At 37.0% G+C, this 26818-nt stretch overlaps 1 protein-coding gene across 10 annotated transcripts in view; it reads right to left on the reverse strand.

Annotated features, from left to right (window-relative positions):
* The window catches only part of kifc3 (kinesin family member C3), a 47186-nt gene that overhangs the window by 13974 nt on the left and 6394 nt on the right, over positions 1–26818 (reverse strand). The window contains exons 1-8 of one of the 10 annotated variants that reach the window (XM_065260445.2): positions 20591–21088; positions 9982–10105; positions 8947–9089; positions 4324–4510; positions 3327–3342; positions 3221–3296; positions 2964–3029; positions 2618–2749 (exon numbers count right to left, since the gene is read on the reverse strand). In XM_065260445.2, coding sequence (XP_065116517.2) covers positions 2618–2749; positions 2964–3029; positions 3221–3296; positions 3327–3342; positions 4324–4510; positions 8947–9089; positions 9982–10105; positions 20591–20890 — 1044 coding nt within the window. In that variant the 5' untranslated portion in view covers positions 20891–21088. Of the gene's footprint in view, positions 1–2617; positions 2750–2963; positions 3030–3220; positions 3343–4323; positions 4511–8946; positions 9090–9618; positions 9902–9981; positions 10106–17731; positions 17955–20590; positions 21090–26818 lie in introns of those variants that run through there. The other 9 variants (XM_065260444.2, XM_065260447.2, XM_065260448.2 and 6 more) reach the window with 9 other exon arrangements.

Raw genomic sequence — 26818 nt, forward strand, 5'->3', positions numbered from 1 at the left:
CTGGAGGATTTCTTAAACCTAAATGAAATTAAAATCATAATTTCTGATTCTAACTGAATGACTTGTTTCCTCAAAAAAGCTCAAGATGTGTTTTTTGCCAAGAGAGGTCACACAAAATACTGACTGATGCCTGAATTTAGTGCTGAAAATGGTTTTGTTTTTAATTTGGTGTACATATTTCCTGTATTTTCTGTTTGTATTGTGAAAAATAATTATGGATAGACATTAAAACTTTGCTAAGACAAAAAAGCTGGTGATGGTGGCCTAAGACTTTTGCACAGTACTATATATATTTTTAAAGACTATTATGGATATGGATTTAAAAAAATACATATATACTTTATGGCGGCATGTTCTTGGATGGTATTCAATGTCATCAATGTGCGCCATATGTGAATGTACAGTGCTGATGTCTGTTTCCATAGAACCACAATGGACCAATCACAAAAAAACCTAAAAAATTATTTGTTATCTCTCACAAATGCATTGCTTCACTTATATTAAAGCCATTTATTTATTTAAGCCACAATATGTAAGATTTTTGTAATAAAATATCCAAAAAAAACCTTGAACAGTGTGACATATTTAATGCAGTTGTGTACTTGCATTATCCCAAAAGTTCCCAAGGATTTGTAAATCCAGAGTTACTCCTGTTCTTATTTTTATTTTTAAATAATGGCTTTTCTCCCTTGTTATTGTCGCCCTTTTAGTGACTTAATATCCGATCTATCCTCAGTTTTCAGTTGTAGAAACTATGGCAACACGAATATGGAGGACTAGGAGTGCAAAAATTATAAATTAAGTAAATAAATAAATGTATAAATATATTAATAAATAAATGTAATAATGTGAATAAATTTAAATATAACCTAATATATGAATAAATAAATGTAATAATGTGAACAAAAATAAATTAATAAAACAAATATAATACATTTTTAACTATTTATGTCCTAATTTCGTGTTTATTATTATTTATTTCTTAATTTATTTATTTTCTGCACTTATTTTCAATCATTTAACTTTTTTAATATATATATAAATAAATATTTATATACATACATACATATATATATATATATATATATATATATATATATATATATATATATATATATATATATATATATATATATATATATATATATATATATATATATATACACACACACACACACATACATCTTATACAATTATTTTACTATGTATAGTGTATAGAGATTTGTGGTGTATCATGTAATTTATGTTTTGTCTGTTATGTATTGGCCGCCATTCTTGGCCAGGACTCCCTGGAAGAACAGTTACTGTAACTCAATGGGACCATTCCTGGTTAAAAAAAAAATACATACATACATATATTTCTTTTTACTTTTTATATTTACATTTATTTATTTATTTGTTAATTTATTTTACACTTATTTATTTATATTTTTTGCACTCACACTACACGAGTGGACAAATGCAGACATGGTGGTAATACAGCAATAAATAAAATGTAATAATGTGAAAAAAATATATAAATAGATGTAAAAATAAATAAATATATTAATAAATAAATGCAATAATGTGAACAAAAATAAATTTAATAAAACAAATATAACACATTTTTAACTATTTATGTCCTAATTTTGTGTTTTTATTATTTTGTGTTAATTTATTATTTTTATTAATATTTTTTATATTTACATTTATTAATTTTTTTGTTAATTTATTTTTAGATTAATTTATTCATAATTTTGCACTCCCAGTATACGAGTGGACAAATGCAGACATGGTAGTTATACAGCATCGAACACGCAGCTCTTGTGCCTTGCAGCTAATGCATTACGATTGCATAAAATAATGTGATCAAACGTACAGGTAATAAAACATTAATTTACTACATTATCCGTGAACATGATTAGCGATTTTATGTCTCTCTGGATGCTGAAAACAGCATCTCCCATCGTTCCACAATCCTTCATAACATCATAAAGCTTTGCCTTTGTTATTCTGTAATAGCGTCCTCTAGTAGTGAAAATCCTACATATTGTGGCTTTAATGCATATAATTTGGATTACTTGTGCTTAGGGATGCTAAACAATTAATCGTGATTAATTCTTAGCAAAATAAAAGTTTTTGTTTACATCACATATGTGTGTAAACTGTGTATAATAAATATGTATATATATAAATATGAACACATTCATGTATCATTTTAAGAATTTTTTTTATATATTAAGTATTTATATTTATATACACATGTAAACATTTCTTAAACATTTCCATGCATGTGTGTACATTTATTTATACAAAGTTATTATACACAGTTCACACACATATATGATTGTAAACAAAAACTTTTATTCTGCTAACGATTAATCGTGATTAATCGTTAAGCATCCCTACTTGTGATGAATAAGGTGTGAATATAGTGACACCCAAAATGTCTCTCCAGGAACAGGACTGACAGACACTGCTCTATAGTATAGCCTTTGCATAAGGCCCAAGGGAATGAGACCCCACCCATAAACATTTGTCCCAGGCCGAGAAAACTTTTTTTAATGGCCTGGTTGCACACTGTGTCATGTTACAGAGTATGAATGTGAGTCTGTGTATGAGATTGTGTGTTTTATACCTGGCTGTGTGGACAGTGGGCAGGTGAGCAGGTGGTCTGGGGCTGCTGGGCTTGACTGGCCTTCAGCTCTTGTTTGAGACGCTGGTTTTCACTTTCCAGCACCTCCAGCTGCTTCTCCAGATCTGTCGCCCCCTAACACACACACATACATACATGCACGCATATCTTAGATTCTGATGTTTAGATGTCTCACACAACTAATGAGGGTTATATTCCTCTCCTATCCAAAAAAACCCTTCAAACGAAATCAGGTCAAACTGTGACGACCCACCAAGATCAGGTGATTTATAATAAGGCACGAAATGAAATGCAACCCTATTCTTGATAAATCCTCGCTGTATCTCACCAGCTCAGAGCGCAGTCTCTCCACCTCCTGCTTCTGATCCACTAGTTTCTCCTCCAGCTCCCTGACCTACAAAACCACCAGTAAATACCATTAAATCAGCAAGACTCGCATATCAACCCTCGTGAGATACAGATCTGCCCTCATCCGATCCGACAGAAACAATGAATATCAATGTACAAAAGGTCACGCTTCACAAGCGGCAGGGAACGTAAATGATCTGCCTAAAAAGACCGAGTACTCCTTTGTGTGTAACACACCTGTGTGCGTAGCCCCGTGATGAGAGCAAGTTGTTCCCCCTCGTCTTTTTGGAGTCGCTCCTTTGATGGAACCTGGTTTACTTCCACAAGCTTCGGATTTAAAGAATTAGAGGCCCTTGCACCTACAGAAAAAAACATAAGAGCAGAAAGAAACTTGACACAAAAGTACGCAAACATTAATCTGAATCTCATGTGTATAATCCTATTGTGTTCTGCGTAATTACTCTGTAACAACACTAGGGGGTGACAGAGTTGTTCTCAAACAAAATGTTATATAATTTAACCAAAAATGGAAAATCTGTCATTATTTATTCACCCCCATGTTGTTCCGATGAAAATGTACGAATTATTAAGGCTACACATATTTGTAATGACGCAGGAAACAGAAGCACCATTGACTTTCATAGTAGGAAAAAACAGTGTGGAAGTCAATGGTGCTTAAAAAGGTTTGGTAACAAACATTGATCAAAATATCTTCCTTTGTGTTCAGCAGAACAAATAAATGTATACAGGTTTGTAACAAAGTGACGGTGAGTAAATGATGACCGAATTTTCATTTTTGGGTGAATTATCCCTTTAAGGTAGCTAGCTACACATGTCATCCGAGCTTAGCAACACAAAGGTCATGGGTTCGATTCCCACGGTACACACAAACTGAAATGAATAACTGTGAGCCACTTTTGTTCCAATAATCTATGAAATCATGTTAATAAAAGGGAATACATTTTCCCGTAATGCAATGGGTACCTGTGTCAAAACGCAATTTAGACACGACTGCAATCATATACTTGCATAGAGAACGTCTAGCACAGGGGTCTCCAAAATTTTGGGAGGCAAGGGATATCACAACGGATAAAACAATCTGGAGGGCTACTTTTTTGATATAGTCTGCTCAAAACATTTTTTTTAAATTATTGATTTAACCTTGTTGATATGTTTTATCATTGTTTAAAAGGTTATTATACATAAAATAAGTCAAAAGAACCCGCAGGCACCATGTTGGAGACCACTGGTCTAAACTAAATGATTTACAATATAAATATTTTTATAATTGGTAATAATTTATAGCCTTCTGTAGGTCGACCACAGTTTGTGTATCTTACCTGCAGGTGAAACAGCTTGGTTGAGCTGACTGCTCTGCAGTCTGGGTCCCTCGTAAGGTTCTTGGTTACTGGATGAATGTTGTTGGTTGAGCTGGTCGTGTGTCTGCAGGCTCTCTAGCAAAAGTCGTTTAGCAGCGTCTTCACTGCGCAGGCGTGCCTGAAACTCACAAACCCGTTCCTGTAACGTCTGCACAAAAAACACAAAAGACGAGCGTAAATGAAACTCACTGTCAGCTGTGGTGCAACACGTAATACATGAGAAACGTAAGCGGATAAGCAGGAAGGAATTTAAAAAGGAAGTCTACAGGAATGACTGAAAATGAAACTTGGGATAATAACTGAGACAAGAAACGTTTAAAAGGCTTTTCAGCTTTCAAAAAAAAAACAAAGGTTGAAAACAACATGAAATTGAGTAAATGTTGATTGAATTGTAATTTCTAAGTAAGCTATTCCTTTAAATCCACAAAAGTTTTATAAGGGGTTTGTACTGATGACTAAAACTAAATGTATTTACCTAGTAGACGTTGCCTTTAGCAAATTGAATATCTAGAGAAGCACTATTTGAAATATTAAAGCAAACAGGGTGGGACTATAAACATAACAGAATGTAATACATGCAGTACGCTAAGCTAAGAGGACATGAGAACAAGTACAGCGGCACACAGCCAAGCACAAAGTAAAAATCAGAGTGAATTACATAGGCAGACGTCCAGGAACAGGACAAAGTAACCTTCTGTACAGGTGAGACGGTGAGAACCCGGTGAAAAGAAACCGAAGGAAAACCAAAGAGGAAATGAAAAGCAGAGGAGTGAAGTAGAAAAGCATGAGAAGAAAAGCAGCATGACAGCAGGTGACATTGATGGATGACACGCAACACAACACAACAAAGCTTCACATCAAATGACGAAAAACAAAGCAGTGTTACCAATTCACCTCTCTTAAATACTTATGTGCGTGTGCCCTTAAATACTAATCACAGATCAAAACGTCCACATACAGATGCAAAAATCGAGTACGATGGAAAAATCTGGTGGCTGATTCATGATTCACTGGCCATTCAACAGGTGACACAGTTTGGTGAATGCAGAAAGATCTGGTGATGGACACAATAAGCTATCCCCGGTCAAAACTATTGTGTTGGGAATGCGTCAAAGCGTTGAAAAACATCTATACAAAACTCCACAAGCACAGGTCTCAGTATTTCAGAGATGTTTACCCAGGCTTGGAGATCAAAGGGAAGGGAACTGTTTTCCTAAAATATCAAACATGTTATGCAAATCCAATTGCTAAATTTAGTACAATGGATGTTATATTGAAAATCTTATTACTGATATTCAACACAATAGTTTTTTTCTCCCAAATGTTTACTTTAAACAATGTAACAAACTGAAATTACAAAACAAAACATTATTTATTTTAAGGTATTTGTTTCAGACATCAGTTTAGCCACTAGCCAGACTGATAGATAAATACACACTGGAAGTTCACTTCGGTTCAGGCGCGTAACCACAACAATGCCGGTGCGCTCAATGAAACCGGCTGTTGTCTAAAGCGCATACTGTGACAGTCTGTACTGAATTAGATGAATTATGATTGTGAACGAAAATGAATGAAAATGTCTCCATGATCTATCATTATATCCATGACATATCATTGTATCGTGCCTACAAGTACGCGACAAGTGCAAGTACGCATCAAACTGAGGCGCACACTACATGAAGGCGAGTTGAGGGCCGTGTATACCTTGTGTCCGTGTTCGGCACTTCAAAGTATACTCATCGCGGCTACGCTTGGATGGCCGTGTTTGACACATACGCAATACAAATGATTTCTTATTTAATTTATTACTCTACCAGGCCGTTAGGGCAGCACTGATTTGCGACATTTACGTTACATTAAAAAATTTAGCATAAGTGAAGAAAAATAGCCTATCCACCATTGCAAACAAAGTTTAGAACAAACATCAAGAAAACAAAGAACATGAATTAAACATTATGGTGATGAAAATGCGCTAAAGCTTTCTGTTCTTGGAAGAAGTGAAAAAAAAAAAGAAAAAAATTATAGTTAGTGTGCAAATGCTGTCTATTTCCTTTGTGAAATTGTTTGTAGTGGAGCGTTCTGTCTAAATATTTTCTCGCGCATGCGCTGTTGTACACGTATGTATTTTGTTACCTTGGAGGACTGCATTTTTAAATGGGGGCATTAGTATGGCTGTATAGGCTCAGTAATGGCAAAATAGTCTTTAAAAAAAACAACATGAAAAAGAACCGTGATAAAATCGTGATTTTCCTTAATATATATTGATATGAAATTTTTTCCCATATTGGCCACCCCTACCATATAGTAAAAAATATGGATAGTATGAATGAATGAATTCGGGCATACTACATCCGCCATGTTGATACAGTAGATGCTATCATAACAAGTTAGGCTATGTTTACATGGAAACGATCTGAAAAGAAAACGCAAAAGTGGCATTGCGTTATTACTTTTAATTCCGCATTTATACGAGCATTCTGAGGGGGAAATCTGCGTGCATATGGTGACGAAAAATATGTGATATTCTATGTAGTATGCACTCCAGGTGGCTAGGTGGCAATGTGAAGCACTGACACACAACAAAAACCAAGTCTGTGTGCCTGCGTACAACCTTCTTCCTGGATCTCCCAGGTCTCGTCCAAAGCTTTCTGGTTTGCCTCCGACGAATTGGCGCTTTGACAGTTTGACTGAGGTAATTAATGCGCCTTCTCTGATCAGTAATACTAGCTGTAAATATTTCGTACAACTGCTGGAAAGACTCTTGTATATTTATAAGAGCTGCTATGGCAACTTGAAGGTCCGACCTATGGAAATAATCCCACATTTTTGTTGTTATTTTCCTGAACTGGCGCATGCCTGTGACATAAACGCGTTCTCGACGAGAGCCACAGTGAGCAGACTTTTGCGTTTTTACTCTTTAGACGAGAATGCGGCGGTAGATCATTTTTAAGATTTCCACTCTGGATGGTGGTTTCACTTTTTGCGTTTTTAAGCCCTCGCCGTGTAAACGAAAGGCAAATCCGATAAAATATTTTTACGTTTTCACCCTCGAGCGTTCGTGTGTAAACAGGCCCTTAGTCGTTAATTGAAATGACGTTAAACAAGTACGATTTAACCACAAGGGGGAGCCGTTTAATATATGCATTTGAAGAGAGCCACGTTAACACTTTTGGGCAACACCCCTCCATCGTCTTCTTTGTTGGTTAACTCCTCTCTCAGGGATCACGTGTCCATCGAACACTTTGGGATCATGATGGAAATAGTTATAGCAGTCATTCGGGTACTTTTCGCCTGATGTTTTTTAAATACTATGAATTTGGAAATACTACGTGCCTTGCCCTAAGCTTTTCGCCTGCTATATAATATGAAAGTAGGCGGTTTCGGACGCAGCCACTGTCTATAGACGATTTCATCGTACACACACACACACACACACAGCCATGTTAACTTCTGGTCTGTGTTTGTTTATTGGTCTGGCTAGTGACTAAATGACCTCTGGAAAGAATGCCTTGTCAAAAATAGGAATGTTTTGGTTTCTTAAAGACAAGGATATGGATCACCTCTCAACCATAAACATAAATGAACATCTCTCTTAAGTGTATTGCAAACACTGAAACAGTATCAGTGAAACTGAATGAGCAAATGGCACACCATTTATTAAAGAAACCAAGTAAAACATGATTTGTCCTGTAGCTACTGTGCTAAGGGAATCATATAATAAACATACAGCGCACAGGGTCATTTCCCCTGAGCAACCAGTTCAGCTGAGAAACCCTACAGCTGATAACATTGTTTAAATACAGAACAAACAGGCAGAGCTGCCTCTTATTAACCCTATAAAACCCAATTATCTAGAAAACAGATCACACAAGATACTTTACAGACACTGGACATTCAAATCTTCTGAGCCAATGCACTCACATGTGAGGGACAGACGGATATTACATTTCATTGATGAATAGCTCTGAAATCTTACTTTCATTCATATACAGGTTACAATAACCGCTTAAATGTATACTTCACCCAAAAATGAAAATTCTGTCATTAATCACCATTGTGTGTATACATTTCTTTACCTTAAAATATCTTATTTTGTGTTCAGCAGAAAAATAATTGTAACCAAATCGTTTTTGAGCACCATTGACTTCCATTGTAGTATTTGTTTCCTGCTTCATTACAAATTTCTTCCTTTGTGTTCAGCAGAACCAATAAATTTATATAGGTTTGATACAATATAAGGGTGATTAAATGATGACAGAATTTTCATTTTGGGTGAACTATCCCTTTAACTACTTTTACATTTTCTGGTGGGATTTAGTTTTTTTTGAACATGTATATGTGACCCTGTCTGTGAAATCCAGGCTAAAGTCCCATATATGAGATTAGGAGCATCAAAGTTTGATTTCACATTGATTTCAACACAATCTTAGTCAATATTAAAGATATCAAGGTTATATTTTCATAGAATGATTTTATAAATTAGTAAATTACAACCTGAATGACTTTAGCTGGGTTTTCACAGGCAGAGTCACACAAAAGACAAACCAATGCATTATGAGGATAATATTTGAAAGTGGAGCATACTTGTATCAGGAGTTGTTGTTGTTCTGAGGTGGCCGTTTCAGAGAGGTCAGAGGTTAAACAATGGCGCTGAAGGACTGAGTCAGGCAATGAGAGGAAGGAGTTCTCCTCCTCACCATCACTCATCAGTATATCCAGAGAACTTGCTGTAAGGGCACAGATCACAATTTTTTTTAAATAAAGTTTCACTTTATCGTGAATAGATACCACAATAGACAACTTATCATATTTCAGAAGTAAATAAAGTATTAACTCAAATGTGCATTTAATGCATTCAATGTGCACTACTGCATACCACAGTACTTTCTTAACCAGGTATCTATATTTCTCAATCTCATTCTCTCCGTTCCTTGATAAACAAGTCCCAGGGTCCTCTGAGTACCATGGAAACCAGTAAAGCAAGATAAGATACAAGATAACAGCCTCCTGCGGGTGATATATTAACCTGGATCTCATACCGGTCCCGAACCTTATTTAAGGAAAACAATCAGGGCTTTGTCCCGTATTTCAGACAGACACGCTGATGAGACGAACAGTCTTGCACCAATGCGGTTTACAATGACACAGAAGGTCGAAACACTGAATGCAAATCTGTCCCTGCATTACTGCAAATAACACACAACTGCAATCTGCAGCATTTTCCACAACATCTCACTGTTTTGCTCTCGCACTTACCTCTTTATAGTATTTTTGCTCATTGTTTCTCACACAATTGCTTGCCTGCTATATTGTCCCATGCAAAAAACACAGCTACACACACGTCCTAGTCTTCGAGCCCCCCTTCTTGTTTCTAGAAATGTACCCGTCTGTACCTGGACAGAGTGCCTGTTGTTTCCATTCAGTCCGAAAATGTTGCTCTGTCCTTTCTTGAGGACTAAGTGAGCGAAAGCTCTCCTATGCACACATTCTGTACGTCTCTCTCTCTCGCTCTCTCTCTCTTTCTCTCTCGCTCTCGAACACTCATACAAATATTTAAACTATCCTTTAAAAAAATGCTGCCACACCGGTTTTTAAGTCGACCCATGTGATAGTGCTTACCGTCCAATGAGAGGTCTGTGTTCCAAAGTTCCTGCAGGCAGGGGGTGTGGCCGACGTCCCAGGTCTTTCGTGTGCCGTACATGACCGCAGGGCCGAGCAGACCCGCACTGTACCGCTGGACCGGCTGTGGACACAGACAAAATTCTTGTAAGGCTGAGCAACAAAAAGCACTGGAAAATAAAACTAAGACCACCATTTTAACCACCATACTGATTTTCAGTTTAAATTTAAAGCCTATAAATACAAACACACTCTTTCAGTTGAAACATCCCACATGGAAAGAACCTATATGTGGATATATGTGCATATATGAAACCTATATGCAGCTTATATGCACATATATGCTGCATATATACAGCATATATGCGCATATATGAAACATATATGCAGCTAATATGCACATATATGCAGCACATATACAGCATATATGCACATATATACAGCATATATGCAGCTAATATGCACATATATGCTGCACATATACAGCATATATGCACATATATGATAATATATATGCTGCATATATGCAAAATTGAGGTGCATATATGTGCATATACAGGCCATAAATTATGTGAATTATTAAATAAAGTTATGATGTCTGCACATTTAAAACATTTACAAGATCTGTCTAGGACATGTATAACAAAATGGTTTAATTTAATAGCTACTGTTCAGTGTTATTTAACAGCGACAGTAGTGCAGATGGTAAAGCGAGTTGTCTAATGATCGGAAGGTTGGAGGTTCGAATCCCAGCAGTGGCACGTGGGATTGCATTTTTTTTGGTGATCGGAAGGTTGGAGGTTTGAATCCTGGCTCCTGCAGGTGCAGACTGTCATTGGTTGGACCTTTATTTATGTTTAATTTATTAGCAGCTACAGATTTTAATAATTTTACCAATATATAGGTTAACATATATGTGCATATATGTACATATATGTACATATAATATAGGAAAACGGCCAATTTTATATATGTCACATATATGTAAAACCTATATCAAAACCTATATTGAAACATATATGTTTATATATGTTTTTTCCATGTGGGATCATAAATATTTTACACAGGGTCTGCATTACTGATGGATACACTGTACAATGCTATTGCACTACATACCATTTTGAAAAATTTGCTAAAAATAAACTTTACAACAGTAGCATCCTACATTGTCAGCATCTGGTCAAGATTCAAAAGTTTTATTTTCATATGGGTGATAATTGCAGGTATATTTGTCTTAACACGGTCATTTAGAAATAATATTACAGCAAAGTATGAGTAATATGAGAATGTAGTATTGTTAACATATAACCAATGTTAATTAGATTACAGCAGAGCAGCCACAGTACACACTAGGATTAAAGTCCTTGCATACAGACAACACAAGCACCTGCATACTGCACAGTGAGGCACTATACTATATATAACCTTTACAGTCTCCTGTACAAACAAAGCCCATCTGCTCAAAAAATAAAACAGTATTCACGATCACCAATCTAATGACAGAACCAGTTCATTATCACAAATGCACTTGTACAGCCTCTTGTGGTGTTTGTTTGTTATTATTTCGCACACGCATGCATATTTTATTGGAAATGAATAAAATGTGCTGCTGAAGATATTGCTTCCACAAACTGTGAATGTACTACTGTAAAAAACTCTTACAATGTCACACTACACCTGACTTATCCTACCAACCCATATTTCTGTTGTACCGGGAATGTTGCTTTCCTGCGATCCTGAGGATGCATGGAACGATCCCGGTCTCGCTCCAGCCAGCCCCTGTTAACAAGTGATCCCATCCAAGCCAACATCTCTCTACAGGTCTACAATCAAACAAGCATCGATTGACTCCTTCAAGTCCTCATGTTGATGTTCATGAAATGTTTATATTGATGAAAGCAAAAGGAATACAAGTTCACTAATAGATTAGTGAAGACTTCCTGCATCTTCACCTCCCTCTGCTGAGATACAACAGCTTACATCAAGCATATTTTACCCATAATCCTTTAAGCGCTCAGTGTATGACCTCTTTCCCTGTGAAGGCAGACTGGACGGTTTGGACTGATCCAATCACAGGCCTGCGCTTTACACCTTCACAGCACTTTCACTCGATTCTGTCGCTGAGGTTTACATAACAAACAGCAGCAGGGCCGCAAAATATACAGAAAATTTGCATATTGCGATGGTTTGCAACAGCTGATGATTGATGTTAATACTTAAAAAAAGTTATGTATAGTCAAAGTTTTAGGTGGATGCAGAAAGGAGAGAAACTGATGATATCTTTTACTAGAAATAATGTAAAAATAGTTTTTAAATATATTTAAATATCATTAAAATAAATTTTACAACCAATATTAATCGCATTATTTTAAGTTATCACATATGGCATTTTCCTTCAATACCATGCAGTCCTAAACCGTGGTCATGTTTGCAAACTTAGTTTAATATTTAATTTTTTTAAGTAATGACCTTATTATAAGTGTAGCTTTCGAGTCTAAATACTTTTGGGGCCACTGAATGTAGACTACATGACACACTTTTGCCTCAAACTGAATGTACCATTAAAATAACCACAAACTGTTGAAGTCTCTCAACAAAGGTTCAATAAAACATTCATTTTCATAAATTGCCCACCAGATGGAGCAATAAACACCAACAACAGACTTAAAGGGATAGTTCACTTTAAAATAAAAATTCTGTCATCATTTACTCACCCTCATGTTGTTCTAAACCTGTATGAATTTCTTTTTTCTGATTAACACAAAATAAGATATTTTGAGAAATGATTGTAAACACACAGCAGATAGTGACCATTGACTTCCATAGTAGGAATAAAAAATATGATGAAATTTAAATGGTTACCATCATCAACTGTGAGCTTACCATCATTTATCACAATACACTTCCAAATTATTTTGTCCTACTATGGAAGTCAATGGCCAATATCTGCTGTGTGTTTACAATAATTTCTCAAAATATCTTCTTTTGTGTTCATCAGAAAAAAGAAATTCATACAGGTTTAAAACAAATGATGATAGAATTTTAATTTTAAGGTGAACTATCCCTTAAACACTCCTAGGGGTGTACAGAGAGATCTTATGCATATAACAAAAACGCTTATGATTATCTAACAGAAGCCACAGTAAACGCCACAACATTATGACATCCAAACTACCAAACAGCCTCTTTATCTCTCTCTCTCTCTCCTCCCCAAGGTCGAGTTACGCTCGCTCATCAGTAAAACAACACTCAGGTTGTTCTGATGTTTCAGCAGAGCATCAGCTGGTCTCCTGAGAACTTTATACAACAGATTAACCTGATGAAATACCACACCTGAGATAATCATTTCATTGCCTGTTTGTGCATGATGTTTTTTAGTCTAGCCGTTAATCGATGGCAATTTTATGGACTGGGAAGCGTTATGATGAAACTGATGGTAAACGGCATGGTTTTACCTTCTCTAGCAGCACACTAATACAAGCCCGGTTCGAAATAGGCCCCCCATATCCTCATTCACTATTTACTACATTAAATGTAGTCCACTTGAATGAGTGAATGAAAATGAGTGAAAAACCCATTGCCGGGAGCACTGCAGGCGCGATCGTGTGTCGAGACGCAATAGTTAATTTGTCAATTGCTTCACAGTGAAGTGTAGCAGCTAGACGTTGTGTGTACATCGAGTGATTATAGGATTGATTGCAATAATGTCCACTATGATTCCAATAATGTCCACTATGATTCCAATAATGTCCACTATGATTTCGGACCCCAGTAAAAAGGGATGTTCCCTCAAATAGAGCACTATATAAGGGTATGGGGCTATTATGGACACAGTGAAGCAAACCTTTTTCAAAATTCGCAAAAAAAGCCTCATTCACATTTGCAGCAACAAGCAGTAGCAGTGCAACACAATCTCCTTGATTTCAATGGAAGCTTGGCGCTTGCCGCTTGGTGACCATTGGTGATCAGATGGGGCCAGTCGTGCAACAAATTTGAGAAAAGTTTAACTTTATGCAAATGATGAGCAACTTTCTATCACTTCAGCGAAGCAGTGGTGTTAATGTCATCCGTCTCTCTTCAGCTACTGGAGTGGACATTACTCATTTGTTTGACAACCAGATTTAGAAATGCCTCCTAACAACCTCTTTGATTGAGATGAGCGACACACAGTGACAAAGTCTCTTGTAATATGAATGCGGCTTAAGGTGTCATTGTTTAAGTGAATGAAACTGGTACTGGTAGCCTAGTTACCAACAGTAAATCAAACAAGGCATGATTTTATGGAGGAACTGGAAAGACACCGGCGGACACAGACGATCATGTGGGTTTAATTTTCGCTATGTCAGAATTTATTCAGCATATGGGTTTCAATCTCCAATTATTTGCATTTACTCTTTTTCGCATTATAAAAAAACACCTCAAGAAAGCTTAAAAACTTTCAGCGAATTAAAGGCTTTTTATCAGAAATTTGACGTTTCCATCACTCGTTTCTGATCTGATACTTAAAAATGTGCATAAAAACAGGGTGAAACTAGAGATGCTCCGATCAATCAGCCATAGATTGCATTAAATGACTTGATCAGTACTCGCGAAAATTTGCAGATCTCATGAACCGATCTTTCTATTTACTTTTGTCATCATATGGCTCCTGAATGCGGGTGCAATTTGAGACCATCTTTACGCAGAGTGAGAATTTTTACAAACCGTAACTGCAAATTTGGATTGCTTTTCTGTGCCTTTACAGAGATGTGTATTTTTTATGAGGGCGCGTTTCGTGCTAACAAGTAACGCGACGAGTCTTCACATCCCCATCAAACAGCGTGTAGATGGGTTGCTGGTTTCAAACATTACAGGGTGCGCGCGCATCCAGGAGGCAGAAAGCACAATTGGTGAGCTGGTCCGCTACTGCAACAGCCTTAATTATTGAAGCGTTCTTAATTGTTTGTATATAAATAAAACTTGATTTTAGTTGGATCTGTTTTTCTGTCTTTATTTTTGCAGTGTTACTGTGATACATATGAATTATCATGTTAGGCTAGTAACGTAATAGTAGCATCTACTGGTATGTTAACATCAGGCACCCAGTACTGGCTCTGTTGGTACTATTATCCACGCAACAACTCCTTGGCATTTTGACTTACAGACACCGCTACTAGCCTACAACACAAGGCACGTCTCTTCTTTCTGCCTCTCGGTTGCTCGCTCAAGCAGTGGTGACGTCGGCGAGCAACCCATCTATACAACATGTATATCTATTGCGGACATTGCATCTTCATGCAAAAAGATCTCTCTCGCGTCTTAAAACTACAGTAACCTGATTAATTTTAATATAAAGGGGGCGTGCACATCAAAGCTTTTAAACGTGGCCGAAAACGCCAGGTGGATGCCGAAAGCCAGCCTTTTTTCAGTTCTTTGCCTGTTTTCTTCAGCTTTGTTTATCAGTCATTGTACGATGCGCCAGTTGGTTGTTGTGATATTTGTCCCGCCCCTTCTCCACTGTGATTGGACGGCCGTGTGAGAACTGACATTGACGAGCTGAACTTTTCACTCAAATTTGAATATTTTTTGTTCACACACAAAACTTTTAAAAGCGTCTGAAAAGCGTCTGAAAATTGCCCGCTGTTTCTTCAGCTGAGCGCTTTGGTAGCTGTGATACTTGAGCTGTGAGCCGGTTGGTTGTTGTGATACTTGTCCCGCCCCTCCTCCACTCCTGTGATTGGACGGTCGTGTGAGAACTGACATTGACGAGCGGAGCTTTTCACCCAAAGTTGAATCTCTTTCAACTCTCGATGCTCAGAAAAACCGCCGAGCGCTGGTTTTCAGCGTGAAAAAAAAACGCAAGCTGCTGGCTTATTTGAAAAGCACAGCGCTTCCAATGGAAACAATTGAAAATATGCGCCAGCCGCAGGCATAAAAGCTTTGGTGTGCACGCCCCCTAAGAATCAGTGTATATTTAACTCAAACAATGAATACTGTGAAGTATTTTATTTTCATAAGGCTTATGCCTGTTAAAAGTAAAGGCATATTATTCAATCATGAGATCTGCAAATTATTTGATTCTCTATTCTCTAAAATAATAATATATGCTTCCTAATTATTACTGCAAACAATATAAAAAAGCAACATCTGTGGAATTACTTTATCTAGAAAAAGGTTAAAAGTTACAGTCATCAAAGAGCTTACATTTCACCTTGAGGAATCAGTATTGGGCATTGGTATCGGCTGATCAAAACGACAAGAAATCGGTACCCTGTATCGGCTGCAAATATCCTTAAAGAAGCATCTCTAATGGAAACCATACTGTAGCTAGTGTGTGTGAATCTCATTAACCTACTTCTGCTTTACTGTCTCCCCAGTGGCTCATCTCTTATTTTAGTTCTGTAACCCACATCCTACAACAGACACTATAATCACCAGAAACAAGCTGGCTTACAAGAGATTTCCCTTAAAACAGCAGTCAAAACAATCAACATACACGCTTTTAAAATCTGTTTTGAATTTTAGATTCACACCACATGATGCTGTATATGAGAACTTAAACATTTTCAATAGTACATTCTCAACACGTTATAGAATTACGTTATAGGTTTACGACGCGTTATATGCGTTTAAGGTCTTAGAGAGATCAGGTTTAAAATTTGACATACTACAATTTTCAATAGAATAATAAGTCATCTATTTTATTGTTTTTTGTTAGGTTTGAAATTATTTACATCGAAACATGAAGCTAAACATGAAAAAAAAAATCAATCTTCACAGATATTGGGATTACAACAAAACAAAACAAAACTGAATGGGTGTTAATCATATATGATATTACACTGGGCTAACAACGCCAGGGTCATGTGTTTAACTCCTACACTCTCAGAAAAATGTCAAAAAAATAGATCCAAGTTCTCACTGGCCCAGTATCCTTCAAAAAAAGTCCTAATATGTACCATTAAGCTACACATACACCACAACCGTATAGTTTTTGAAAGGGTACCACACCGGTGACAGGTAAATAAATGGTTAATATACTGAGCAACACTGCATGCATGTGTGCACAGGTCTTTGCATGTAATCTGTTAATATGATAACAATTGTAATGGTGCAATGCAGTAGGTAGTGACTGTTTATAAACATATAATTTAACATATCGAACAAAAAGCTCTCATCTATGTCTGCTGACAAACACCATTAATAAGTCTATAGCATCAATTATTCATAACAGACAATGCGTGCACATACAGTCTGTCACATTGGTGAGTATGAACCTGAATCCTGTGTCTGTCTGTCTAATATCCCTGTATCATTCACACGTAGACTCCCCTACGGCTTTCACCATCTGTCTGTCTGTCTTTGTCTAAATCACTATAAAAACCTAGCAACATGCAAGACTGGCAGGATTAAAAACGCATGCAACCTCTCTTTCATGTGCAGGACCATGAAACATTAATCTTATGACACATTTATCACAAATTCCCCACCCCCATCATAAATGAGAAAAATCCTCCATGCCTCCATCTCTCTCCTCCTGTAAATCCCTCCATCTCTCATCAGCACCAAACATCACACAGGCTTGTGTGAAAACATTTGCCTGCACTGATCACCGCAGTATTAAAACACTTTGACAGGCAATCACTATTGTTGTGCATGCGTTTCTCCAAAGACAACATTTAATGCAATCATGTGCATTATGCATTTATGCAATACAGTTCAGGTTCACAAGAAACAGGCATGCATGTGGTCCGAGTAAAAAAACCCTCACATTCTCTTACCTCTCTCCCTGCGGCCTCCTGCCGTTTCTCATACCTCCATCATTTAGTAGGGTTTACGAGCACATATAGTTCACTCTCACATAGACACACACATGCAACCGATCTCTCCGCTGCGCCGTCACTAGCTGCTCTCTCTCTCTCTCTCTCTTTGTGTCTCGCTCGCTCTCACACACACAGTGGTACTAACAGAGACGCTCTTCTTCCCGTCGCTGTTCCTTGGTAACGGAGGAATCTGAGCCAGCAATACGGCCCCCTGCGAATCTGCCCTCATTCCCCACCTTTTCGATGCTCTTTCTCTCTCTCTCTGTCGCTCGCCCCAGGGCAATGTAATAAATATTTCAGCATGTAAATGCTGCGTGTCGCTGCTCTCTTCTCGAATGACTACACCAACATGTGTCTGTTTGAAATGTGCAGCTTTGCGCTCTGCTCGACACATTAAAATTGTTAACATTTACATTTATTCACATGGCAGATGCTTATGTCAAAAGTGACTTATATTTATAATATATACTTTTAACAGTATTTGTTTCCTCTGGGATTTGAAGCCACAGCCTTTGCTGTGAGATACAGGAATCCATGTGTGACACAAAATTTAGTCTCTTTCTCTTCTTTGTGCATTTGGCAGATACTTTTAGCCAAGACGACTTACGGTGCATTCGGGATATACATTTTATCACAATGTGCGCACACTGAGATTGAACCCATGACCTTTGCATTTCTAAAATAATGCTCTAGGAAAATCATATTAATGCACTGAAATCTCACAAAAGACTGAAAATAGACATTGTAGGACGGCCAAAGCGGGTGTAATCGCTCGCTCATTGGTGTATTAATTGAGTGGTCTCACTAACTACTGCAACTACACTAAGATCATTCTTCTGTAGTGATGCTCCCATGAGACAACACAAAAACTCATTGTGCTCCTGAGTGAGCTAACTGGGTTACAATGCAAACATGAGCAAGTGCTGTGAAACACAGTTCAGAAATATGTATAGCTGTATCTATAACAAGCACTTTTTATTAGAGGGTTGAGCTGAGCTCGATTGTTTTATAGTTTCTATAAAATAACAGATAAGAGTTATGAAACCATTTCCTAAGGACTGTAAAAACATTTAAAGCGTACAAAACACTGTTGTAAAACTTTTACCCATGTTTTTAGTAATGACACGCAACTGACCCGATAAACTAAAGGATAATCCAGCAATGCCACAGCAAAACTGCACATGGGCAAGTCAAACTTAGAACACATACTATGAATAAAAGTCAAAGTACTAAAGTTAAAATTCAAGTGAATCTTACAAAAGGAGAGATTTCTAATAAAACAAGCGACAGTAAAGAAGATTGAGAACAGGGAACAATGACAGACTGAGTGCATACAGTATATGAAATAATGATTGAAGAGGACAGGGAGCTGGTTATATAACCTCTCATCCACCGCACGCTAACAAGATTTTATTCACTAAACCGTCCATCACAACACTACAGTTGGGCAGTGGTTCTCAAACTTTTCAGCGAGTCCCCCCCCAGTGTAGAATGCATCTCTGTGCCCCCCACAAAAGAAAATTTGTGACATAAAACAATCTCAAACTTAGAATTTGAACTAAACAAAACATATTAGATTTTACAAAGTAGTGCTGTTTGTGAGTAGACTTATTTTTTAGAGGTTAAATAGAACAGGATTTATGATGAATTATTGTTTTTAAAAAAATGGTCCCCCTGGCACTACCTCAGGCCAGCGTTTAAATTATTTCAAAGATTATGGGGGTCCCCTAGCTAAGCTCCCCACCATTATAGAGATGCCACCATTATAGAGACAAACTAAAATGTGATCCTAGATTAAAAAATTTTGTTGGTCCTAGATCAACGTTTTAATCAGAGAAACCCCCAACTACCCTCAACTCAAACCCTAACTATTTATACCCCTCAATTTAGTATGAAATAATAGTTTTTATTAAAACATTAAAAACTTTTTTATATACATTTTTAAACCCCCTAACCCAATCCTAAATCTAACAACCTGTAAATTCCTTTAGAAAACAGCCTGGGGTGTACTTGAGAGTTTACATTTATTTTTTGACAGAAATTTCTTGGATTAGTGTATTGTGACATTGGGACAATAATAATAGACATTATCACTTTGTGGTAGTGCACCATGGGAATTTTAAATGTAGTCCTGTAGTATTTAAATAAAATGTATATTGTATATTTTTGTGCTTTATAGGGGGTCCCTCAATGCATATAGGAGTTCCAGGACTACCCTACCCCCCTCCTCAATTCGAATGGGGGGGGGGGGCTTTTGGGTATGAGCGACGGGATGCTTAACAATTCCAGGTAATACAAAAATCACAGTGTATACTGTACTGAAAGTATGCTGATATTTACAAGCCATTTACATCTACAGTATGAATAAATCCCTTACTAGAACAGAAAAAGTGTACAGTTTTGCAAAAGCACAAAAACTGGAAACACAAGGATAAAAGTTTAGATTCCCTGAGAGACGCAGACAATTAAATGAACTGTACTTAATATTTTATAATAATTTTTCACAAACTGGATGGAAAGCGAACCAAGCTTAAACCTAGAAGCACTGTCTGATGTTTCACTAAATCAAGAAATATAACACTCATAAATACTGAAAAGAAAATCAATAAGCAATTTAGATCAAATGAAGGGATTCTAGTCACAGACAGACATTTGAAAACAGGCATCTCCCCAGTCTCAAAAACTTAAAATCGATCAAAAACAAAGACCATTGGTGAACTAGACTGTCAAATGCCACGTCAAACAACATCTTTAAGAAAGATGCAGCACCACCAGATCCCCCCAATCTATTTTTTTTTCAATCTCACCTGTACGGACTTCCTCCTGGCATGAATATTCTCCACGTGTGCGGATCTAATTTTCTTTAGTTTCCAAAGTGTCCCTTCCAAAGAGCTTTCAAAACCCTGCTGCCTGTGGACTTTTGATTTTTGCAGAGCTCCAGAAATTCCATAGCAGGGATGTTTGGATCTCTTCCTGCGTCCGAGTTTTGCATCCGGGCTGGACTGCTTGGGGTCCTCTACAGCTGCTGGTTCTGGGAGTTCAAGGATCTTGGGTCTTTTAAACAGGCTGTGGAGAGAAAGCAACACCATGGTGCACAGCACAAACATGGTGGTGCTTACTAATATAATCACAAGGTGGTCCGCAAACAAAGTTGATTTTCAAACAGAGATGAAGTTTTCTTTAGGAGCCATTTCGGCTGCTCCTGTTTCAAGGTGAGTGCGAGCGCAGAACACTATCTTCTGGTTAAAGTTACAACTGAGATATCAGTTATTGCGCTTGTGAGTAGGAGCGAAGACTGAATGTTAAGTCCAAGAAACCAGTCCAAAGAAGCAATGACACTGTACATGCAATCCGTTTGGCATTAAGTAAAAAAAGTAGTAGCCTTGTTGCTTCTGTTCTCAGCAGTACCTTCTTCAGGTTTTTAATGTCTAGTAATAAACTCTATGCACCTGTTTCAGACACATCTGAATCGAATGGTCATTTAGACGGATAATCTGTAGGTGATCTGATGAGCAAATGAGATGGCTCCTCTTGTCTCTCACTATCGCTTGAGAGATTATAAGAGAGGCAGGACTTGTGGTCACCTGCTTTTATACCCAACAAAGGCCATTATAATCTACCAGGAGGACACACCTTAATAAGCAACTAATGTACATGTCTGCAAACACACACTTGTGGAATAATAGAAGTCTGTTGTTTGTTAGTCAGAACGCACTGGGTCCTCATGCGTTTATGTCCTTTTACAATCTCAAGCCTCTTCTTTATTAAGGTCCATAGGTGATGTTCACAGGAAAACCAAAGCAATCCAAATATTATGATCCATAAGAGATTGCAAATAAATTATTATTCATTCAAACATAGCTGTTATCTCCGATATCGAACAAATCTCCTCTTCTTGCATCACTTATTGTTTTATTATTGAATGAGAGTCGCTTGATGATATGGTAAAATTCTCAGGTCAGGCCACTCCCTCTTTCATAATTCCTGTTGATGGTCCTCGTCAGTTATATGTAACGCGGGGCAAACTCCAAAGGTTCACAGCCCGTCCGTTCGTGTGCTATGGGTGAAACGTGTACCTCCACAGAAAGAAACCCTTTAGTCTCTACTCGCCCGCCCTGTTCTCATGTCGTCCATCTGTCACTGTGATGCAGATTTAAGCACAACCATCTCTTAGCTGATGATGTAACAACTGCGTTTGCATCTATGCAAATAAATGAAAAGCGACTCAAAAACAACATTTTAAAAGCGCCGCTGTGGTCACGCTTGTTCGTGATTGGTGGTTGTCATAGTGAGATGACCTCTTTGCCAATGCGTCTTGCATGCCTGTTTATGTCCCACATACAGCAGGAGGTGAAGGATAAAGTCAATCACAAGAGCTGAATTCACATGGTGATGCCTCACATACTTTCTTTTAGAGAACTGAAGCAATCACGTTCTCTGATTGGGTGTTGACAGACAAAAGACTATGTTCTGGTTCAGGGTCTAGGTCACATACTTCAGCCCACAGAAAGACAACAAGCCTTTCTGTTCCTTTTCTGTTCTAGCCAAGTAGCACAGCAAAAAAATTATCAACAGATTATCCTACAGTATAAACAGATCCATAATATGATGATAATGTTGTATGTCCGGATATATTAGGTACTCAAAAGGTTATTAACACAATGACTTGAATATACTTTTAGTGTTTTATTATGTGGAGCATAATTCATAATTCGACATAAATCAAAATATATATTTGAAGAGCTCAGGTGCAAAAGCTGCTAAATGCCACCTCTGTGAAAAATGAGATAATGATATTGAGCGAATGCTTTCGGCGTGTATTATATTTATCAAATACTTCAAATCGGCTTAATCTCGGCAATTCAAAAAAATGCTTTGTTGGATTAATTCATTAAACCATTTTATTTTTGCAATTACAACCGGCTGCCTATACACTATCCCTTACTTACATTTTTTAAATGGAATATTAATTTCTAGGTAGACTACAATGATTTTTTATCATCTCATCATTCTTATTTTTCACTTTTTCACTGAAATGCTCATTTTACTCCCATTATCATCTCAAGCTACACTGTAAAAAAATTCCGTAGAAATTGCAGCTGGGTTGCCGGTAATTTACCGTAGATTTAAATGTATGTTATTTACTGGCAATATTTTGTTCAAAGTTAAATGAACATTAAACATTTACAAGTCTTTGTCTTTACAGAGTAAAAACAAAAAAACAGCATCAAGCAAAACATTCTGGGAAACAAAATCTGAAGCAAAAAACAGAAAAAGGTTGATGATGATTTCTGGTTCCCAGAATGCTTTGCATGAGGCTGTTATTGTATAGTTTTATTCTGTAAAGATAAAGACTTGTTAATATTTAAAATTTATTTAACTTTGAACAAACTCTTGCCAGTAAATAACATAAATGTAAATCTACGGTAAATTACCGGCAACCCAGCTGCAATAACATTGAAATTTCTACGGATTTTTTTTACAGTGTAGTATGGAAATGCAGGAGAATGTTTTCGCTTTTCATTTTGAGGAACAAGTGAAATTTGTCTGAAAATCTTATCTGGCTGAATCAGATAAAGGTTATAAAAGATAGGGGCTGCAATATTCTTCACAGATATAGGAAACCATAAAAACATAACAAATATGGCACCACCAGTTCTTACAGTAGATAAAACTGACTTGCTAAAAAAGATAAAAACTTGCTAACCAGGATGACATGACACAAAAATATCCACCACTTTACCATCCACTTACATCAATCCAAACATAAACTGTCTGTGTGCCCTACCTAATAATAACGTGTATAAAATAAAATCAAACCTCAAACTTTAAAATAAATAAGGCAGAATGCCAGGGGCCGTATTCACAAAGAATTTTAAGGCTAAAAGTAGCTCCTAACTGGCGAATTTAGGAGCAACTCCTAAAAATACTGGGCGTGTCACTCCTAACTTTAGGACTCCTAATTTTTTTCACTAAAAGTAATTCACGAAGCATTTTAGCCCTAAAAGTAGCACCTAAGTCTGGGACAGCTTAAAAGAAGTCGAGAGGACTCCTAACTCACTAAGACCTATTCACAAAGGATCTTAAAATGCCTTAGGTGCTGATCCTCCTTAACATGGACAATTTCACCAACTCAAAATGCACATAACACTTAAAAGCACACTTTAATGTAAGCATATTGTTTATGACATTTGTTTCATAATTCATTACATTCATGACAAGCAGGAAGTTTTTTAGAATTACATGAAACAATAATGATATTAAATATTTAATATTATAGGCATACCTGTTGCCATGCTAGTCTGTTTAAAGGCTGCAATCTCAACCCTCTACTGCGATTGTAATGCATATACCACCGCCTCTCGCATTCGTCCGGGGTCCGCGACATAAGCGGGAATGTTGCATTGATCTGCAACAAATCCTCTCCCCAGTGATGCGCGGGTTGATCCGAAATGAGCGGATGCATGCGGTCACCCGCGGTCACGAGTCATCCAAAAATATTTTTTATGATTCGGGTCGCGTTCGGTCGGGTCGTTTGAAATAAAGATGGCAATTAACTATTAAACAATTACTACTTAAAAAAAAATGCTGGCCAGGGAGCGGGTCGGGTACACTATTTATTTTTTATTTTTTGCGGTCCGAGTTGCTGGCGGGTTGGTTGAAAACGTTGGTCGGGTGCCAGTTGTTTTGTACATTGACCCGCGCATCACTTTCTCGCATGTCTCACGCTTAGTTTTGCTTGATATCTCAGTGCCGAATTTCCCTTTTATTACGTTTCTTTTTTCCAGCACCAACTGGGCCAGCAGCAGTAAGTTACTGATCCTGCATACATTTGGGCTTTCTTTTTCGTTTTGGCGAGTTCCACCATCATTTATTACATTAGGCAGGCTTCATAAATATGGGCAACATTTCCTTGCTTTAAGTAGTCTATTTAGGCTAATAGGATGTACATTAATCAAGCAAGTGTTAATGCAATGTCGTTTTATTATTAGGCAATTGGCGGTTTTCATTTGTATGATTTAATTTAATTTAATTCACGACTTTTCTTTAATATATGCATTTCGAAGGCATTACTATTATTATTATTTTGTATAGGACACAGACATATTTCGATATTGTAATTCCATGATTTGGTGCGTCTGTGTTCCGCATGACAGCCCTGTCATCTAACAACCAATCACCGTGGTCATTGCGAGGCAGCTCGTGCATGAGAATTGACGTCATCCGTAGCAACGAAGACTCACTCTTAGTTTAGGAGTTATCATTTTTCCTTACTAAAAGTAGGTCTGAAAGGCGTTGTGAATAACTTTTAAGAGAAAACTCCTAGCTAAAATCTTTTAGTGCGATTTAGGAGTACTCTTAGTGATAAGATAAAATGCTTTGTGAATACGGCCCCAAATATCATAAAGCAATGTAAACAAATATTTCTTTATAAACCTTCACAATGGCTGTCATCCAAAACCTAATGAGCTTCTTAAAAGCATAATAAACCCACACCAGACATGAAGCCTGTTCAAAACAAAGAGGCCCTTATGATCTTTTGGCCAAATCATTGCCTTTTGTACCCATCATGTAGAAGCAATCCCATAATGCACTGGGACAAGCTCATTGAAAGAAGTATTGTTAATTCAATGTCAAGCACCATCAATAAAATACTCATTTAAAAGATATACAGTATAATTAAAATTATTATATACTGTATATACAGACTTTCTTAAAGGAAATATATGCCCATTATTACAAGATGTAATAAGTTTAAGTGTGCCCAGAATGTGTCTGTGAAGTTTCAGTTTAAAATCGTTTTTAATATCTAAATATCCATTTAGGTGGGAGCGAAAAAAGTGCCTTTTCCATGTCTGTACCTTTAAATCCAAATGAGCTACGGCTCCTCACTTTCTTACCAAAAGAGACAGAGCTTTTTCAGTTAAAATAGATCTGATTCCTGTGAATACAGTCTGAGACAGTAATGCAGGAATGTCAGTCAGTGGCCAGGGGCGGAGCTTTATCAGTGTGACCTCACATTAACAAGAGAATAAAAAACAGTATGTCAACTGAGGCTTAAAAAGAAAGAAAGGGTGGATTTTTTTCATTGTAGGGTTGTTGTGTTCACACACTGCCAACACACATTTATGGCCAAACACCTTGTATACAGTAAGTGAATTTAGCATAATATGTGCCTTTTAAACACCGGATAAAATATATACTTATCAGCTATTATGTACTTTTCAGCCTATGTCTTGAAACAGAAACAACCACTATGTAAATTATTTAAACATTTACATTTTTTTATTCAGCAGACACTTTTATCCAAAACAACTTACAAAAAAAAGAGCATTTAACATTTTGTCATACAGCTAACATACAGGGGCGGTTTTTTGTACAGGGCTTATCATAGTCTCAGACTAAAATGCATGTTTGAGCTGCTTTAATTTAATAACACCTTGTCCTGTTTAATTTTAACATATTTTGTTGACATTGTTTTGCCTTAAAGGGACACTCCACTTTTTTTGAAAATAGGCTTTTTCCAGCTCCCCTAGAGTTCCCCATTTGATTTTTACAGTTTTGGAATCCATTCAGCTGATCTCCGGATCTGCGATACCATTTTTAGCATAGCTTAGCACAATCCATTGAATCTGATTAGACCATTAGCATCACGCTAAAAATAACTAAAGAGTTTAGATATTTTTCCAGTTTAAAACTTGACTCTTCTGTAGTACTAGGGCTGTCAAATTTTAATTCGGATTTCGAATATTCGTCGAATGTAAAAAAAAATTATAAAACTTTGCATTCGAATTTTACATGTGTCAGGAAGCTCACGCAACGTGATGATGACGTAACTGATGCGGATTGTTATACAGAGCGGCTCAGCCAACTATGCGGAGCAAGCCAGCGTTATTCATTTGAAAAATAGCAAGAAAAGACAGTGGGGATTACGAGTCGGACAGAATACATATTAAAAGGGCTGTGTGATGCTGCTTTGGTTTTTGGAGCATCAACTGGAATTCAACCGCAAAGTGAAACTAGCTGAGATGACA

The sequence above is a fragment of the Paramisgurnus dabryanus genome, chromosome 9, assembly GCF_030506205.2.
Source record: "Paramisgurnus dabryanus chromosome 9, PD_genome_1.1, whole genome shotgun sequence".
Classification (NCBI taxonomy): domain Eukaryota; kingdom Metazoa; phylum Chordata; class Actinopteri; order Cypriniformes; family Cobitidae; genus Paramisgurnus; species Paramisgurnus dabryanus.